Consider the following 15994-nt stretch of genomic DNA (forward strand, 5'->3'; position numbering starts at 1 on the left):
CACAGTTACCCCATTCAGGACCAGGGAGTCCCCCACACCAGCCCGCCCCCTGTCCCCCAAAAACAGTACTTCTGTCTTGTCAGGATTCAACCTCAATCCATTAGCCGCCATCCATCCTCCAACCGCCTCCAGGCACTCACACAGGACCTTCACACAGGATCCTCCACCTATAGGTATTACCATGGGGCAAGATGCTGCATGGGGGTCGTACCTAAGTACCTCTGCTGCTATCAGCCTGTTACTATCATCCCCATGGTCTAACCTTAATGAAGACTGCTAGCTGTCAAACCTTTTGGGGGAAAACACTCTTCTTCGAAAGGCTCTCCTCAGTGCCTCTTTCAGTTCCTTGTTTCTCATGCTATAGATCAGAGGGTTCAGTAGGGGAGTGACAAAGGTGTAGACCACAGACACCACACGACCCTCCTGTGGTGAGTAGCTAGAGTTGGGCCGTAAGTATATGAAACTGCAACAGCCGTACTGCAAGAGGACGACCATCAAGTGGGAGGAGCATGTGGAGAAAGCTTTTTGCTGGCCTTCAGCAGAACGGATTTGCAAAATGGCCACCGCAATGAAGATATATGAGATACAGATTAGAAGGAGGGGTATGGTGAGGACTACAACACTAACTATGAAGAGAACAGCTTGGTGAATGTGGGTGTCACTACAGGCCAACTGCAGAATGACTGGGACATCACAAAAGAAGTGATTGATTTCATTTTGGCCACAGAATGGCAAGCGGAAAATAAGGATTGTCAGTTGTAGAGATAACAGAAAACCCAGCAGCCAAGATGCTGCTACGAGGGAAGTACATACTGTTTTGTTCATGATGAGCATGTAGCGCAGCGGATGGCAAATTGCCACGTATCTATCGTATGCCATGATGGCCAGTAGGACACAGTCAGCTCCTCCCAGGAAGGCAAAGAAGAACATTTGGGTTCCACAGCCACTTAAGGAAATGGTGGCACTTTTCCTGGACAGAAGGTTGGCCAAAGCCAATGGCGCAATGGCAGAAGAGTAGCAGATCTCCAGAGCTGCCAGGTTGCCCAAGAAAAAATACATGGGGTTATGGAGAGAGTGGTCGACATGGACAATAAGCACGACAGCGGCGTTCCCACAGAGGCTGAGGACGTAGAGGAGCAGAAAGAGAAGGAAAATGACCAGCTGTGTCTCAAGCAAGGTTGAGAAGGGACGGAAATAGAATTCAGTATGGTTTTCATATCCCATGAAGATGGTAAAGAGGACCTGAAGGGAAAATAAAGATCTCAGTCAATGAGTTACCTTGGCTCAGCAGTGAGGATACACTCATACTGCAACCTGGCTTCCTAAAATAAAGTGTCTGCAGCAACTTTTTCTGTTCTTAGTAAAAGGCTATATAGAGCATTCAGATGGGGAGCATTCCTTCAGCAATCTATTTTATTTTTCCTCAGAGGACTGGACTTCCTGTACTGGTACAATTAATATATTAAATTTGCTTCTCTTTTTGGAGACATTATTGAAATATAAGTATGCTTGGTTAATGTTTTGCACATTATTGTCCAAAAGAGTCATTTGCTCTTGTCAATGAAATGTCAAAATAGTATTTTACTTAAGTTTGCATATCATGGCTGATTTCAAAATACAAATTCAAGTTGGACCAAAACAGAAGATATGTGTAATAACGACCGGAAGACAGTGACATGAGCTACTTACATGTGTATGGTTCTTGGCATCAGCCAATCAATTTTTTGCCATTATAAGTTAGATGGGGAACTGCAATTGACTTTACATGCTATCTGGAGTGTTGTGCTTCTTCTGTGTGTGCCTCTTGCTATGTTTCATCCAGAGCACTGAAGGCAACATGCCATGTGACAAACTGGATTATTTTTAATTGTTTCCACTTGCGAAATTTACACTTTCCATTGGAAGCTATGCTCCATCAGTAGATGTGGGTGTTTCTACTCCAAGCAAAATTTATGGAGTTGAATTTAACCCTCTATCTTTCTAACCTTCTCTGAGGAGTACAGTACAATTGTTTATTCCACTATAACTATACAGACAAACATACACAAGTAACCATTCAGGTTCATAGCATTCATGCTAAGATAAAAATTTTAGGCAAAATGCCCAATTAATGGATAAAGGCAGATAGGCATTTTACATGTAGCTCAGTTGACTGAGTTCAATGGGAAATGTGTACTGGGTTGGAACCTTGGCTCAAGTAATTTTGAGGCACATTAGATGTGACAGCAAAGCACCAATGTACTCTTAAGAAAATATATCCAGACAATTCTGTTCATGGCATCTAGTGCTCATCTAAGCTGGAATGGGGAGTCTTCTGGCTCTGATAATGTGGCCGTTCCAATGGAGTATGCATCTGATTGTAGGGGAAGTAGATCACATTTTTGAAAATAAAATAAAGTAGCCAACCCTATTCAGAAGAGCACTGGATGTGAAATCCACATGGATTCATTTGTCCAGTTTAGGATATATTAAGGATCTTATTCAATCAAAATATTGAAAGTCAATAAACAAGAACTGATGGCTGAAAGCACCTGCTCCATTTAATGTGTTTATGATTGATTGACTTACTGACTGACTGACTGACTGATTGATTGATTGTTTGTTTGATTGATTGAATTAATGAATCTTTATTTGAATCAGCCACCAGCCATACCAATATAACAAACAAAATACGGTATTCAGAGGATAAAGGTAAAAAGTCAATTAAATAAAATACATTTTGGGGGTTTGGCTCAATAGTCAAATAATGGATCTTATTCTAATTGCCCCAGCTAAAAACCTTGCAACCTTTGCTGTCATCTGCTCATCTTGATCTGCCAAAAGAAACTACACTGTAACAGTAGTTGGATGACCCAGAATGGATAATAATAGAGGGTGATAACCTCACTCCTCAAATCTTTATAAAGTGTGCAAGCCAGAAGGACATAGACCACCAATTCAGTACTGCCATCTGAATGAGTTTATGGTTAAATCATGGTTCACAATGAAAAGACATTTAGAAAACAAATTGCAGTTAACTGAAGAATGAACAAGCATCTGCTTTTCCATTTATTAGGAACCATCCCAACAGCATTTTGGCTATGATCTGAAAAAACCTGAAGCTTCTTCTCCCTTTTCTTTTTCACTGCACAGTCTGGTTTTGCACATACCATACAATTCAAGCCCATTCCCCATGTCCCAGAAAAAAAAAATCATTGGAACTGTACGTTTTACCCATCACGGGTACAATTCCCAGCACCCTTAAACTGCAGTTCCTAGCATGGTGGGGAACATGCTATAAATGCCCTTTACATGTATGAGGTCTATGCAACCTATGCATTTTGATTCTAGAGTCTGGAATCTCATACACTAAGGATGAAGGGGGGGGAGGAGAATGCATGCTGAATAGAAAACATGCAGAATAAAGAATGAAAGGCTTATGAAGCAGGCAAGTGAACAGAATCCACATCCACAGAAATGACTTACTTGGATACTCCTGGTGCTGGACTGCCAAGGGAAATCTGAAGGCATTTGCTGTTGCTCTTCAACTAGAAAGGGAAATGCGAGTAGTGGCGATGGACCATGAATAGTGGCGAAGTTCACAACTGCTCCTTTCACAAGGAATAGTGGCAAAGTTCGCAACCAGGGAATGAAGGGCTAAGAGAGCAGCTCTTTGGCACATCCATCTGGTTTCCTGGTTCTGAAGCTTTTCCTTTCGAAAGCATGCCAAGACCCTTAAGGGAGCGAGAGTGAGGAGAGAGATTTTCTTTCCTGAAGTGCAGGCATTAGACTTTATGTGAGAGAGTGAACTCTCTTGTGGCTGCTCTTACAAAGGAAAAGAAGGAAGTGTGAAGTACTTGATGATAAAAAGTAAAGCTCTAACTATTGGTATACTCACATGACTTCTCTGAGTGGCGAGAAGTTCTGGGAGATGCAGTGTTCACCTGGGTTTAGATGCCTTTGGTAATAATTCACAGGAGAATTATAGCGCTTCATGACATTTCAGTTTATTTATTTATTTAATATATAGATACATACAGAATCTTAGACTAGAGGCAGATTATAAGTAAATACAGAATAAGTAGCTAAATTAAAATAAGTAAATACTAAAAATAATTACATATATAATACATTTTACAATAAAGCAAAAAGGTTGCAAGGATTAATATTATGCTGGAATTTATTGTTCCAGAATGAAAAAGAGACTACCCTTCTACAAATCTATGTGATAGTTTGTTATTTGTTACTCTGAAAAATATCAATTTAATCATTGTTTACATCCCAGATTTTCTCAAACCAGTGAGAGACTAAATGAGCTGTAGCCCGCCCCCCTTCTAGCAATACATATTTTTGCGGCCGAATACTTTGGTGCCACTTCTAAATCTTCCTCCAGAGCTATGTTTCTTCAGATATCCTAGTAAGAGGCATTTGAGATTATGTGATGTTGAATTTCCAATCAAATATTAAATTCCATAATTGCCTGCCCCCTTAAACTGAATTATTGGACAGTCTGCTTGGAGGCAGTTACATCTCTAGAATTTTTTGGTGCTTTTGAATAAATCTGATTCAATGTGTGTGGATCCCCACACAGGCAGTATTAGTATAGTTATGTAAGGAAATGTATAAATACCTCTCTCACCATTTTGCATAAGGTGTGGGGTTCATTAAATGATATGGGCATCTTGGCAGACACAGCCTCAGCTTCTACAGCCACTGCCTGTCATGAACCACCACGGACAGGATTGGCAGAAACTGCACCAGATACATTCTATGCTTAAGATAATATTCTATTCTCTTGTTAATTGTACTGGTTTAAGCAGTTCATACTTGACTTCCTTTAGTAACATTTTATTTTGAAATGCTTAGGGCATTTTTTGTTAACTTTGCTGCATTAGACATTCATTCTGACCTCCGTCGTAATGTTCTATTTTGAAATCTTTAAGATGATGTCTTAGTTTCCTGTTAATTATGTTGATTTGAATGTATATTTTATACGTGGCTTTCATTGGTAATCTTTTATACTGGATTGCTCTGTCTGATATTTTAATGTGTTGTAAACCGCTTTGAGATTATTTGCTTGAAAACATAAAGCAATATAGAAATGAAAGGAATGATGACAATGATGACGACCGTAGAATTGCACTGAGTTCCTCTCCCTTGTTACAAATTTGCGTGACACCCCCTACCTATAGGTATTATCATGGGCAGTGCTTTTTTTCTGGGAGGACACAGTGGTACGCATGCTAGTAAACATTTTGTGAATATAAGTTTGGCCTCGTTGAAGGGCAGTATTTCAATATGAGTAGGAAAATGAGAGTACCCCTAAACATTTTTTTTAGATGATAGATAGATAGATAGATAGATAGATAGATAGATAGTGTCAGGGAACTGACATCTAAAGCGCCGGAGGCGCAAAGGCTCACTGAGGGTGAGAGAGCAGTAGCAGCGGAAGAGGGAACCAGTAGAGGGCGAGCAAGAACTCCAAGGGAAAGTGAGTCGGAGGGATGGCTCAGAGACGCTTCAAGCGAAACCAGTGGGGAGGTCTCAGGACCTCCTATAGGGACACCCACACCTCGACGGAAACTGTCACGCCGAGAGGCCAGACGACGTGTTTCCGTTAAGGAGCTTTTATGTTGGAAACGTTTCCGAAAGCAGCCACTTTCGGATTCTACTAGTGATTGACGCAGCCATGCTGGAGGGGCTCCGTCACAGGCAGAGGTTTGAAAGCCTGATCAAACTCTGAGGGACTTGCATTTTACGCACAAGCAGCTCATCGTCCCATCACAGCAATCCGAAAGTCTCCGAAAGCCAGCTTGTGCAGGGAGAAGCATCATGAGCAATCCAGCCGGAACCGGGGAAGCAGGAGCAGCTGGAGGAGGTCCAAGCCTGGAAGAAAGGTACAGGGCGTTGGAGATCCAGTTGGCGCTGCAAACGGCGAGGCTTGAGGAGAGGAGGGCTCAGGATGCAGAAAAGGGAAAGGAGAAAACCACCCCGCTCGCCAGAAAGGTGCCAGGATTGGTGCAGAAATTCGGGGGGGATCCCAGGAACTATCATGCCTTTAGAACAGAGATGCAATACGCTCTAAACTTGCAGTTTGATGACTTCCCCGATGAGGAATCGCGAGTGGCGTATGTGATTGGCCATCTCGAATCCGGGGCGAAAGATTGGGTTAGACCCCTGATGGCAGCGAATAATGAGATCTTAAAGGACACGAGGAAGTTTTTTCGTGCCATGGACCTGATGTTTTCCAGCGATATTGAGCAGGGGGTGGTGCGAAGGCAGTTAATGGCTTGCCAGCAAGGAAGCAGATCTGTCCGTGAGTACTGGACTGAATTTACCATGTTGATTCACAAATTGGGGTGGGACCTATCGGCGGAGCCCATCCAAATGCTTTTCGAAGAGGGGCTTTCTTCAACCGTCAAAGATGAGCTTTCCCGGGGCCCCAGGGCGGAGTCTATGGACCAGTTAACCAAATCTGCGCTGGCCATAGGAGCGCGCCAGGAGGCGAGGGCTATGGAAAAGCGGGAAGGGAAAGGAGACCGTTGGAGGGAGTTCCGCATTCCAGACATTCCAGAGCCACCTTTCCCGCCGGCAGAGCCGATGGAAGTTGGAACAGCGCGGGCGCGCGCAGTTTCAAATGCCAGTGAAGGGCGGAAAAAGGAGGGAAAGAGCGCCAAGAGATGTTATCTCTGCCAACAGCCAGGGCACTTTGCCAGAGTTTGCCCACAAAGAAAGGAATGGCAAGGGATGGCAGGAGCTGTTGGGGGAAAGGAAGAGGAAGGCAAGGAGCAAGTAAAAGCCAACGCCTGGCTGCCACCGTTGGGGCACAGCAGCCAGGCCAAAGAGCAATGAAAGTGCCCATGCCAGAACCCCCCAGACCCGCTTTAGTGATAGAGGTGTTACTAGAACTGCCAAACGGACACCCACTAAAGGTCAAGGCGCTTTTGGATTCAGGCAGCTCCTGTAATTTCATGAGTAAGGAGTTTGCAGCTGAGCACCAGATACAGACTATCCCTTTAAGTAACCCCTTGCAGGTGACTACGATTGACGGCAGAGAGCTGTTGGGGGGAGAAGTTAGCCAACAGACTGTCCCGATGATAATGAGAGTGGCAAGGCACACCGAACAGATAGCGTTTAATGTGGCCATCCTGGGAGGAGCGCCCATCATTTTGGGGATGAGCTGGCTGGCGCTACACGATCCGCTAGTGGGCTGGCATCAGAGGGTGGTCTCCTTTGGGTCAGCGCATTGCCTAGAACACTGCAAGGAGGGGAAGGTTTCGGGAGGAGACAGAGTCACCCTAGCGGGGATGGAAGTGATGGACAAAGGGAAGGTGCCCCCGCAATACGCAGATCTGAGCAACGTATTCAGCGAAAGGGAAGCAGACAAACTGCCACCGCATAGACCCTTTGACTGTCAAATCAACCTACTCCCAGGGGCCCAACTCCCAGTAGGCAAGCTGTACGCCATGTCAGACAGGGAGATGCAGGAGCTGAGGGAGTTCATTGACAAAAACTTGAAGCGAGGTTTCATCAGAGAGTCCCGAGCGGTGGGGGGCAGCCCAGTGTTCTTTGTGGACAAAAAGAACACAGACAAACCAAGACTGATGTGTGACTTCAGGGCCCTCAATGCAGTGTCGGAGCCCCTGGCTTTCCCTATGCCCCGAATTGATGACATTTTGACCAGAGTAAGGAAGGGAAAGATTTTTACAAAACTGGACCTGCGGGGGGCGTACAATCTGATACGCATAAGGAAGGGAGATGAATGGAAGACCACCATGTTTACCCCGTTGGGAGCCTTTGAATACCTCGTTATGCCCTTCGGTCTACAAGGGGGCTCCGCGTGTTTTCAAGCTTTTATAAACCACGTTCTGGGACCTTTGCTCTACAAGAATTGTGTGGCCTTTTTAGACGACGTGTTGATGTATTCGGAAAATGAGGAACAGCATGTGAGGGACGTTCGAGAAGTGTTGGGCAGGCTGCAAGCCAACCAGCTGTGGGTGAAACTGGAGAAGTGCCAGTTTCATACCAAGGAGGTGGAATTCCTGGGGTACCGCTTGTCAGACAAGGGATTGGCCATGGATCCAGGCAAGGTCCAAGCGGTACTGGAATGGAAGACACCGAAGACCAAGAAGGACGTGCAAAGATTCTTGGGATTTGGGAACTTTTATCGGAAGTTCATCAAGAACTTTGCCCACTTGACGGCGCCCATCACCGACTGTCTCAGCAGCAAGAAGAAATTTGTTTGGACGGCAGAGGCGGATCGAGCCTTTGAAGAACTGAAAAGGGCTTTCGCCTCGGAAGAACAACTTCTGCATGTGGATTTACGAAAACCCATGAGAGTGGAAACAGATGCATCCGACCGGGCGGTAGGGGCGGTCCTTCTTCAACCGGGGAGGAGTGCGTCGGAGTGGAGACCGTGTGCCTTCTTCTCGCGGAAGCTGAATAAGTCCGAGAGGAATTACACGGTGTATGACAGGGAACTACTTGCCATTCACGAAGCATTCCGGAGGTGGAGACATTTATTAATTGGGGCACAACACAAGGTGCAAGTGTGCACCGACCACAAAAATTTAGAGTATTGGAGAACAGCTCGAGTGCTCAACCAACGACAAGTGAGATGGGCACAGGAATTCTCCAAATTTAACTTTGAGATTTGTTATGTGCCAGGCCCAGAAAACGTCAGGGCGGACGCGCTCTCACGCAAACCAGAATATTGGGAAGGGGAGGGGGTGATCGAAGAGAGACATGTCATCCCGGAGGACCGCTGGGTGTGTGGGGCGGCGATGGTGGGGCAACGAGAACTGGTGGAGGAAACGGAAAATGATGAATATGCCCAGGATAAGCTCAGAGGTCTCAGGGGGGAGGGCGAGAGCCCCGGAGGTTTTGAGGAAAGAAATGGGGCATTGTATTACAAAGGGGCACTGTATATACCCGAAGGTGAATTGAGGGGGAGAGTACTCAAGCAGTTGCATGATAGCCCCACGGCGGGACATTTTGGGCAACACAAGACCATGTGGTTGGTTACCAGGGAATTTTGGTGGCCTAAGGTGAGGGAAGATGTAAGGGAGTATGTAAGAGGGTGTGACCAATGTCAGCGAGCCAAAGGGGAAAGAAGGGCGCCGGCAGGGTTATTAGAACCTTTACCCACACCAGAACGGCCTTGGGAAGCGATATCAATAGATTTTATGACGGATCTGCCAAGGTCCAAGGGGAAAACAGCCATCATGGTAGTAGTAGACCTGTTAACTAAGATGTGCCACTTTGTAGCATGCTCACATGCAGTCACAGCGGAAGAAACGGCGAAGTTGTTTGTGGAACATATCTTTAGGTTGCACGGGGCTCCCTCGAGGGTGATCTCAGATCGAGGCAAACAATTTACTTCCAGGTTCTGGAGGAAGCTCATGAGCTTGTTACACGTGGAAGTCAATTTTTCAACTGCCCGGCACCCTGAAACCAACGGGCAGGCGGAAAGGGCAAATGGCATTCTTCAACAATATCTTAGGTGTTATGTCAATGACAGAGAGAACGATTGGGTCGAAAAGTTGGCGTTGGCAGAATTTGCCTACAATAATGCGGAGAATGTGTCCACAGGGATGAGTCCCTTTTTGGCTAATTACGGGTGTCACCCCAGGGCATTTCCAGGGGAAGGAGGGGAGAGATGGAGCGTCCCAGCGGCTGAACATTTTGTAGAAGAGATGGAAGCCATCCATCAGCAGCTCCAGCTCAACTTAGAAAGGGCTAAGGCACAATATAAGAAGCAGGCAGACAAGAACAGAAGGGAAGGTGAAACCATAAGGGTGGGGGATCAAGTGTGGTTGTCAACCCAAGGGTTGCCGTTCAAAGGGGGTTGTAAGAAACTGAGGCCCAGAAGATTGGGACCCTTTGAGGTGATTCAGCAGGTCAACCCGGTAGCTTTCAAACTCCGATTACCCAATCACATGAAATTGCACCCAGTGTTCCACAGGTCGTTACTGTCACCATACAGGGGAGGAGGTGAAGGGGAGCACGTCAGGGGACCAGCCTTGGAAGAGAGGGAACGCCGCAACCATGTAGCGGAAATCCTCGATTCCAGGTGGAAGGGAAATCAGGTGGAGTATTTAGTGGCGTGGGAAGGGGAACCGGAGTCAGAAAACACCTGGGTAAGTGCGCAGGAAGTCAATGACGAGGTTTTAACAGAAACGTTCCATCAAAGGTTCCCGAGGAAACCTCAGCCGATAGCAAGGTTTAGGAGGGAGTATTTCGGCACCACCGATGAGGAAGAGGAAATGGAAGGGTTCGCGGAGTCGGAGTTGGAAGAGGGAGTGGACTCTGATGACGAAGAGTACCTAGAGAGTAGGAACAGCAACAAGTGGAAGGAAGTGTTCGCGACGTCGGAAGATGAGGGAGGTTCTTTCAAGGGTTTTACCTCCTCACCGCCAGTAGGAGAGGAGACGGGAGGGGGTGAAGGGGGCCCTGGAGGGGAGGTGGATGTCAGGGAACTGACATCTAAAGCGCCGGAGGCGCAAAGGCTCACTGAGGGTGAGAGAGCAGTAGCAGCGGAAGAGGGAACCAGTAGAGGGCGAGCAAGAACTCCAAGGGAAAGTGAGTCGGAGGGATGGCTCAGAGACGCTTCAAGCGAAACCAGTGGGGAGGTCTCAGGACCTCCTATAGGGACACCCACACCTCGACGGAAACTGTCACGCCGAGAGGCCAGACGACGTGTTTCCGTTAAGGAGCTTTTATGTTGGAAACGTTTCCGAAAGCAGCCACTTTCGGATTCTACTAGTGATTGACGCAGCCATGCTGGAGGGGCTCCGTCACAGGCAGAGGTTTGAAAGCCTGATCAAACTCTGAGGGACTTGCATTTTACGCACAAGCAGCTCATCGTCCCATCACAGATAGATATATAATACTTTATTCGGCTATAAGCCCACAAGGTAAAACCAATCAATCAATAAAATAGCATTTTACATTCTAAAATATCAACTAAAATATTTCAACGCATAATCTCCTTCACATTACATACAATCTCTAGATGTATCGTATTGTGGCCTTGAATATAAAGATGGTGGGTAGAGTTTACTAGATTTTTAATAGTCATGCAGCATTCCATAAAGTCTTTTATATGAAAGAACTGAATTCAGGAATCTGGCAACCTGTAATGTTCTATAAGAGTCATTGTCCTGGAGTAGATAGGCTAGATGTAATTCAGGTGGTTTAGCAACAGTTTCCAAAATGATTGAACTCAGAATCCTTGATCGGGGAGCAATATATAAAGGACAAATAAACATTTTTTTTAGAAAAAAAGCACTGACCATGGGGCCAGATGCCTAATGGGGGTTGCCATTGCCAGATTTATGTATAAGCTAAACAAGGTATAGCTTAGCGCCCCACTCTTTTGGGGGCCCCAAAAAAAGTTAAAGGAAAAAAACAACTGAATGTACATTTCCAAAATATAAGATAAAAAACAAATAAAATAAAACCTACATACAGCAACTATGTTTTGTGTTGTGTTGTTGTGTAGCTCCATAAATTACCATTTAGCATATATTCAGCACAAAAAACAGCAACAATTTGTTGTTGACAAAGGACAGCTGGACATATAAAAGGCCCCATTACCTTCAGTAGCTATGGGGCCTCATCAAACTAAATCCGGCCCTGGGGGTTGTACATTACCTACCTCTGCTGCTATCAGCCTGTTACTATCATCCCCATGGTCTAACTTTAATGAGGACTGCTAGCTGTCAAACCTTTTTGGGGAAAACACTCTTCTTCGAAAGGCTCTCCTCAGTGCCTCTTTCAGTTCCTTGTTTCTCATGCTATAGATCAGAGGGTTCAGTAGAGGAGTGACAAAGGTGTAGACCACAGACACCACACGACCCTCCTGTGGTGAGTAGCTAGAGTTGGGCCGTAAATATATGAAACTGCAACAGCCATACTGTAAGAGGACAACCATCAAGTGGGAGGAGCACGTGGAGAAAGCTTTTTGCTGGCCTTCAGCAGAACGGATTTGCAAAATGGCCACCGCAATGAAGATATATGAGATACAGATTAGAAGGAAGGGTATGGTGAGGACTACAACACTAACTATGAAGAGAACAGCTTGGTGAATGTGGGTGTCACTACAAGCCAACTGCAGAATGACTGGGACATCACAAAAGAAGTGATTGATTTCATTTTGGCCACAGAATGGCAAGCGGAAAATAAGGATGGTCAGCTGCAGAGATAACAGAAAGCCCAGCAGCCACGATGCCGCTACGAGGGAAGTACATACAGTTTTGTTCATGATGAGCATGTAGCGCAGCGGATGGCAAATTGCCACGTATCTATCGTATGCCATGATGGCCAGTAGGACACAGTCAGCTCCTCCCAGGAAGACAAAGAAGAACATTTGGGTTCCACAGCCACTTAAGGAAATGGTGGCACTTTTCCTGGACAGAAGGTTGGCCAAAGCCAATGGAGCAATGGCAGAAGAGTAGCAGATCTCCAGAGCTGCCAGGTTGCCCAAGAAAAAATACATGGGGTTATGGAGAGAGTGGTCGACATGGACAATAAGCACGACAGCAGCGTTCCCACAGAGGCTGAGGACGTAGAGGAGCAGAAAGAGAAGGAAAATGACCAGCTGTGTCTCAAGCAAGGTTGAGAAGGGACGGAAATAGAATTCAGTATGGTTTTCATATCCCATGAAGATGGTAAAGAGGACCTGAAGGGAAAATAAAGATCTCAGTCAATGAGTTATCTTGGCTCAGCAGTGAGGATACGCTCATACTGCAACCTGGCTTCCTAAAATAAAGTGTCTGCAGCAACTCTTTTGTGTTCTTAATAAAAGGCTATATAGAGCATTCAGATGGGGAGCATTCCTTCAGCAATCTATTTTATTTTTCCTCAGAGGACTGGGCTTCCTGTACTGGTACAATTCACACATTAAATTTGCTTCTCTTTTTGGAGACATCATTGAAATATAAGTATGCTTGGTTAATGTTTTGCACATTATTGTCCAAAAGAGTCGTTTGCTCTTGTCAATGAAATGTCAAAATAGTATTTTATTTAAGTGTGCATATTATGGCTGATTTCGAAATACAAATTCAAGTTGGACCAAAACAGAAGATATGTGTAATAATGACTGGAAGACAGTGACATGAGCTACTTACATGTGTATGGTTCTTGGCATCAGCCAATCTTCTTCTTCTTCTTCTTCTTCTTCTTATTATTATTATTATTATTATTATTATTATTTGCCATTATAAGTTAGAAGGGGAACTGCCATTGACTTTACATGCTATCTGGAGTGTTGTGCTTCTTCTGTGTGTGCCTCTTGCTATGCTTCATCCACAGCACTGAAGGCAACATGCCATGTGACAAACTGGACTCTTTTTAATTGTTTCCACTTGTGAAATTTACACTTTCCATTAGAAGCTCTGCTTCATCAGTAGATGTGGATGTTAGTACTCCAAGCTAAATTTATGAGTTGAATTTAACCCTGTATCTTTTTATCCTTCTCTGAGAAGTGCAGTATGATTATTTATCCCACTATTACTGTACAGAGAAACATACACAGGTAACCATTCAGGTTTATAGCATTCATGCTAGGATAAAATTTTTAGGCAAAATGCCCAATTAATGGATAAAGGCAGATAGGCATTTTACATGTAGCCCAGTTGACCAAGTTCAATGGGAAATGTGTACTGGGTTGGAACCTTGGCTCAAGTAATTTTGAGGCACATTAGATGTGACAGCAAAGCACCAATGTACTCTTAAGAAAATATCTCCAGACAATTCTGTTCATGGCATCTAGTGTTCATCTAAGCTGGAATGGGGAGTCTTCTGGCTCTGATAATGTGGCCGTTCCAATGGAGTATGCATCTGATTGTAGGGGAAGTAGATCACATTTTAAAAAGTAAAATAAAGTAGCCAACCCTATTCAGAAAAGCACTGGATGTGAAATCCACATGGATTCATTTGTCAAGTTTAGAATATGTTAAGGATCTTATGCAATCAAAACATTGAAAGTCAATGAACAGGAACAGATGGGTGATAGAACCTGCTCCATTTAATATGTTTATGATTGATTGATTGATTGATTGAATCTTTATTTGAATCAGACACCAGCCATACCAATAAAACAAACAAAATACGGTATACAGAGGATAAAGGTAAAAAGTCAATTATATAAAATACATTTTGTGGTTTGGCTCAATAGTCAAATACTGGATCTTATTCTAATTGCCCCAGCTAAAAACCTTGCAACCTTTGCTGTCATCTGCTCATCTTGATCTGCCAAGAGAAAGGACACTGTAACAGTGGTTGGACGACCCAGAATGGATAATAATAGAGAGATGATAACCTCACTCCTCAAATCTTTATAAAGTGTGCAAGCCAGAAGGACATGGACCACCGATTCAGTACTGCCATCTGAATGAGGTTTTGGTTACCGTAAATCATGGTTCACAATGAAAAGACATTTAGAAAACAAATTGCAGTTAGCTGAAGAATGAACAAGTATCTGCTTTTCCATTTATTAGGAACAACCTCAACAGTATTTTGGCTATGATCTGGAAAAATTTGAAGCTTCTTCTCCCTTTTCTTTTTCACTGCACATAGTCTGGTTTTGTACACATCATACATTTCAACCACATTCCCCATGTCCCAGAAAAAAGAATCCTTGGAACTGTACATTTTACCCATCACAGGGGTACAAATCCCAGCACCCTTAAACTGCAGTTCCTAGCATGGTGGGGAACATGCTATAAATGCCCTTTACATGTATGAGGTCTATGCAACCTATGCATTTTGATTCTAGAGTCTGGAATCTCATACACTAAGTATGAAAAAAAAGAGAATGCATGCTGAGTAGAAAACATGCTGAATAGAGAATGAAAGGCTTATGAAGTAGGCAAATGAACAGAATCCACATCCACAGAAATGACTTACTTGAATACTCCTTCTGCTGGACTGCCAAGGGAAATCTGAAGGCATTTGCTGTTGCTCTTCAACTAGAAAGGGAAATGTGAGTGGTGGCGATGGACCATGAATAGTGGCGAAGTTCACAACTGCTCCTTTCACAACAAATAGTGGCAAAGTTCACAATCATGGAATTAAGGGCTAAGAGAGCAGCTCTTTGGCACATCCATCTGGTTTCCTGGTTCTGAAGCTTTGCCTTTCGAAAGCATGCCAAGACCCTTAAGGGAGGAGAGAAATTTTCTTTCCTGAAGTGCAGACATTAGGCTTTATATGAGAGAGTGAACTCTCTTGTGGCTGCTCTTACAAAGGAACAGAAGGAAGTGTGAAGTACTTGATGATAAAAAAGTAAGACTCTAACTATTGGTATACTCACATGACTTCTCTGAGTGGCGAGAAGTTCTGAGAAGTGCAGTGTTCACCTGGGTTTAGATACCTTTGGGGGAAAGCCACAGGAGGCTTATAGCATTTCATATTATTTACAAATATACAGGTTGAGCATAGGTATCTTGCCAGACCACTTAAATATTACAAGAGTTGACTGCTCCCACACGAGATCTCTATAGAGGCAACCAGTGCTCCAATGATCCTCTTTTTTTAAAAAAATAATATTCTTATTCTTTTTCCAAAAAACAATTTTTTATACAATCAATTCACATTTTATCACACATTCGTCTCTTTTTTTTTACTTCCCTCAGCTCCTCTGCCAATCTTTCGTTTACATCTATATTATTAACGCATTTCTTAACTTAGTATTGCCTTTAAATATCTCCTTCCCTCATCTTATTCTCTTTTTAACAATATTCCTCTGTTTTTTCACAGTCTCTTGAAAACCAACAAACGTTATCTGTTCATCACATATGCCTTTCAGATAATCTGTAAATCTTCCCCAGACCTCGATAAACTTTTGGTCCCGTTAGTTTGTCTTCCCTGTGAGTTTGTCCAATTCTGCATAATCAGTCAGTTTCAATCTCCATTCTTCCACCGTCGGTATTTCTTCCTGGTTCCATTTTTGGGCCAGAAGTATTCTCGCTGCTGTAACTGCATATTGAAAAAGTTTACAGTCTTTCTCACTTAT

The 15994-nt window shown here is 44.1% G+C and overlaps 2 protein-coding genes across 2 annotated transcripts; both read right to left on the reverse strand.

Moving 5' to 3' along the window:
• Window positions 1-276: 276 nt before the first annotated feature.
• Window positions 277-1224, reverse strand: LOC309356660 (olfactory receptor 10V1-like; the record flags this gene model as incomplete). Its single annotated transcript, XM_081888236.1, has 1 exon — window positions 277-1224. The coding sequence occupies one exon, from the start codon at window positions 1222-1224 to the stop codon at window positions 277-279; it is 948 nt and encodes a 315-aa protein (XP_081744362.1).
• A 10471-nt stretch (window positions 1225-11695) lies between these two features.
• LOC309356664 (olfactory receptor 10V1-like) lies at window positions 11696-12643 on the reverse strand (the record flags this gene model as incomplete). The annotated part of the gene is made up of 1 exon (XM_081888245.1): window positions 11696-12643. One exon carries the CDS (start codon window positions 12641-12643, stop codon window positions 11696-11698), a length of 948 nt encoding a protein of 315 aa, XP_081744371.1.
• Between the last annotated feature and the right edge of the window lie 3351 nt (window positions 12644-15994).

The sequence above is a fragment of the Podarcis melisellensis genome (assembly GCF_964234715.1).
Source record: "Podarcis melisellensis genome assembly, chromosome: 1".
Taxonomy (NCBI): domain Eukaryota; kingdom Metazoa; phylum Chordata; class Lepidosauria; order Squamata; family Lacertidae; genus Podarcis; species Podarcis melisellensis.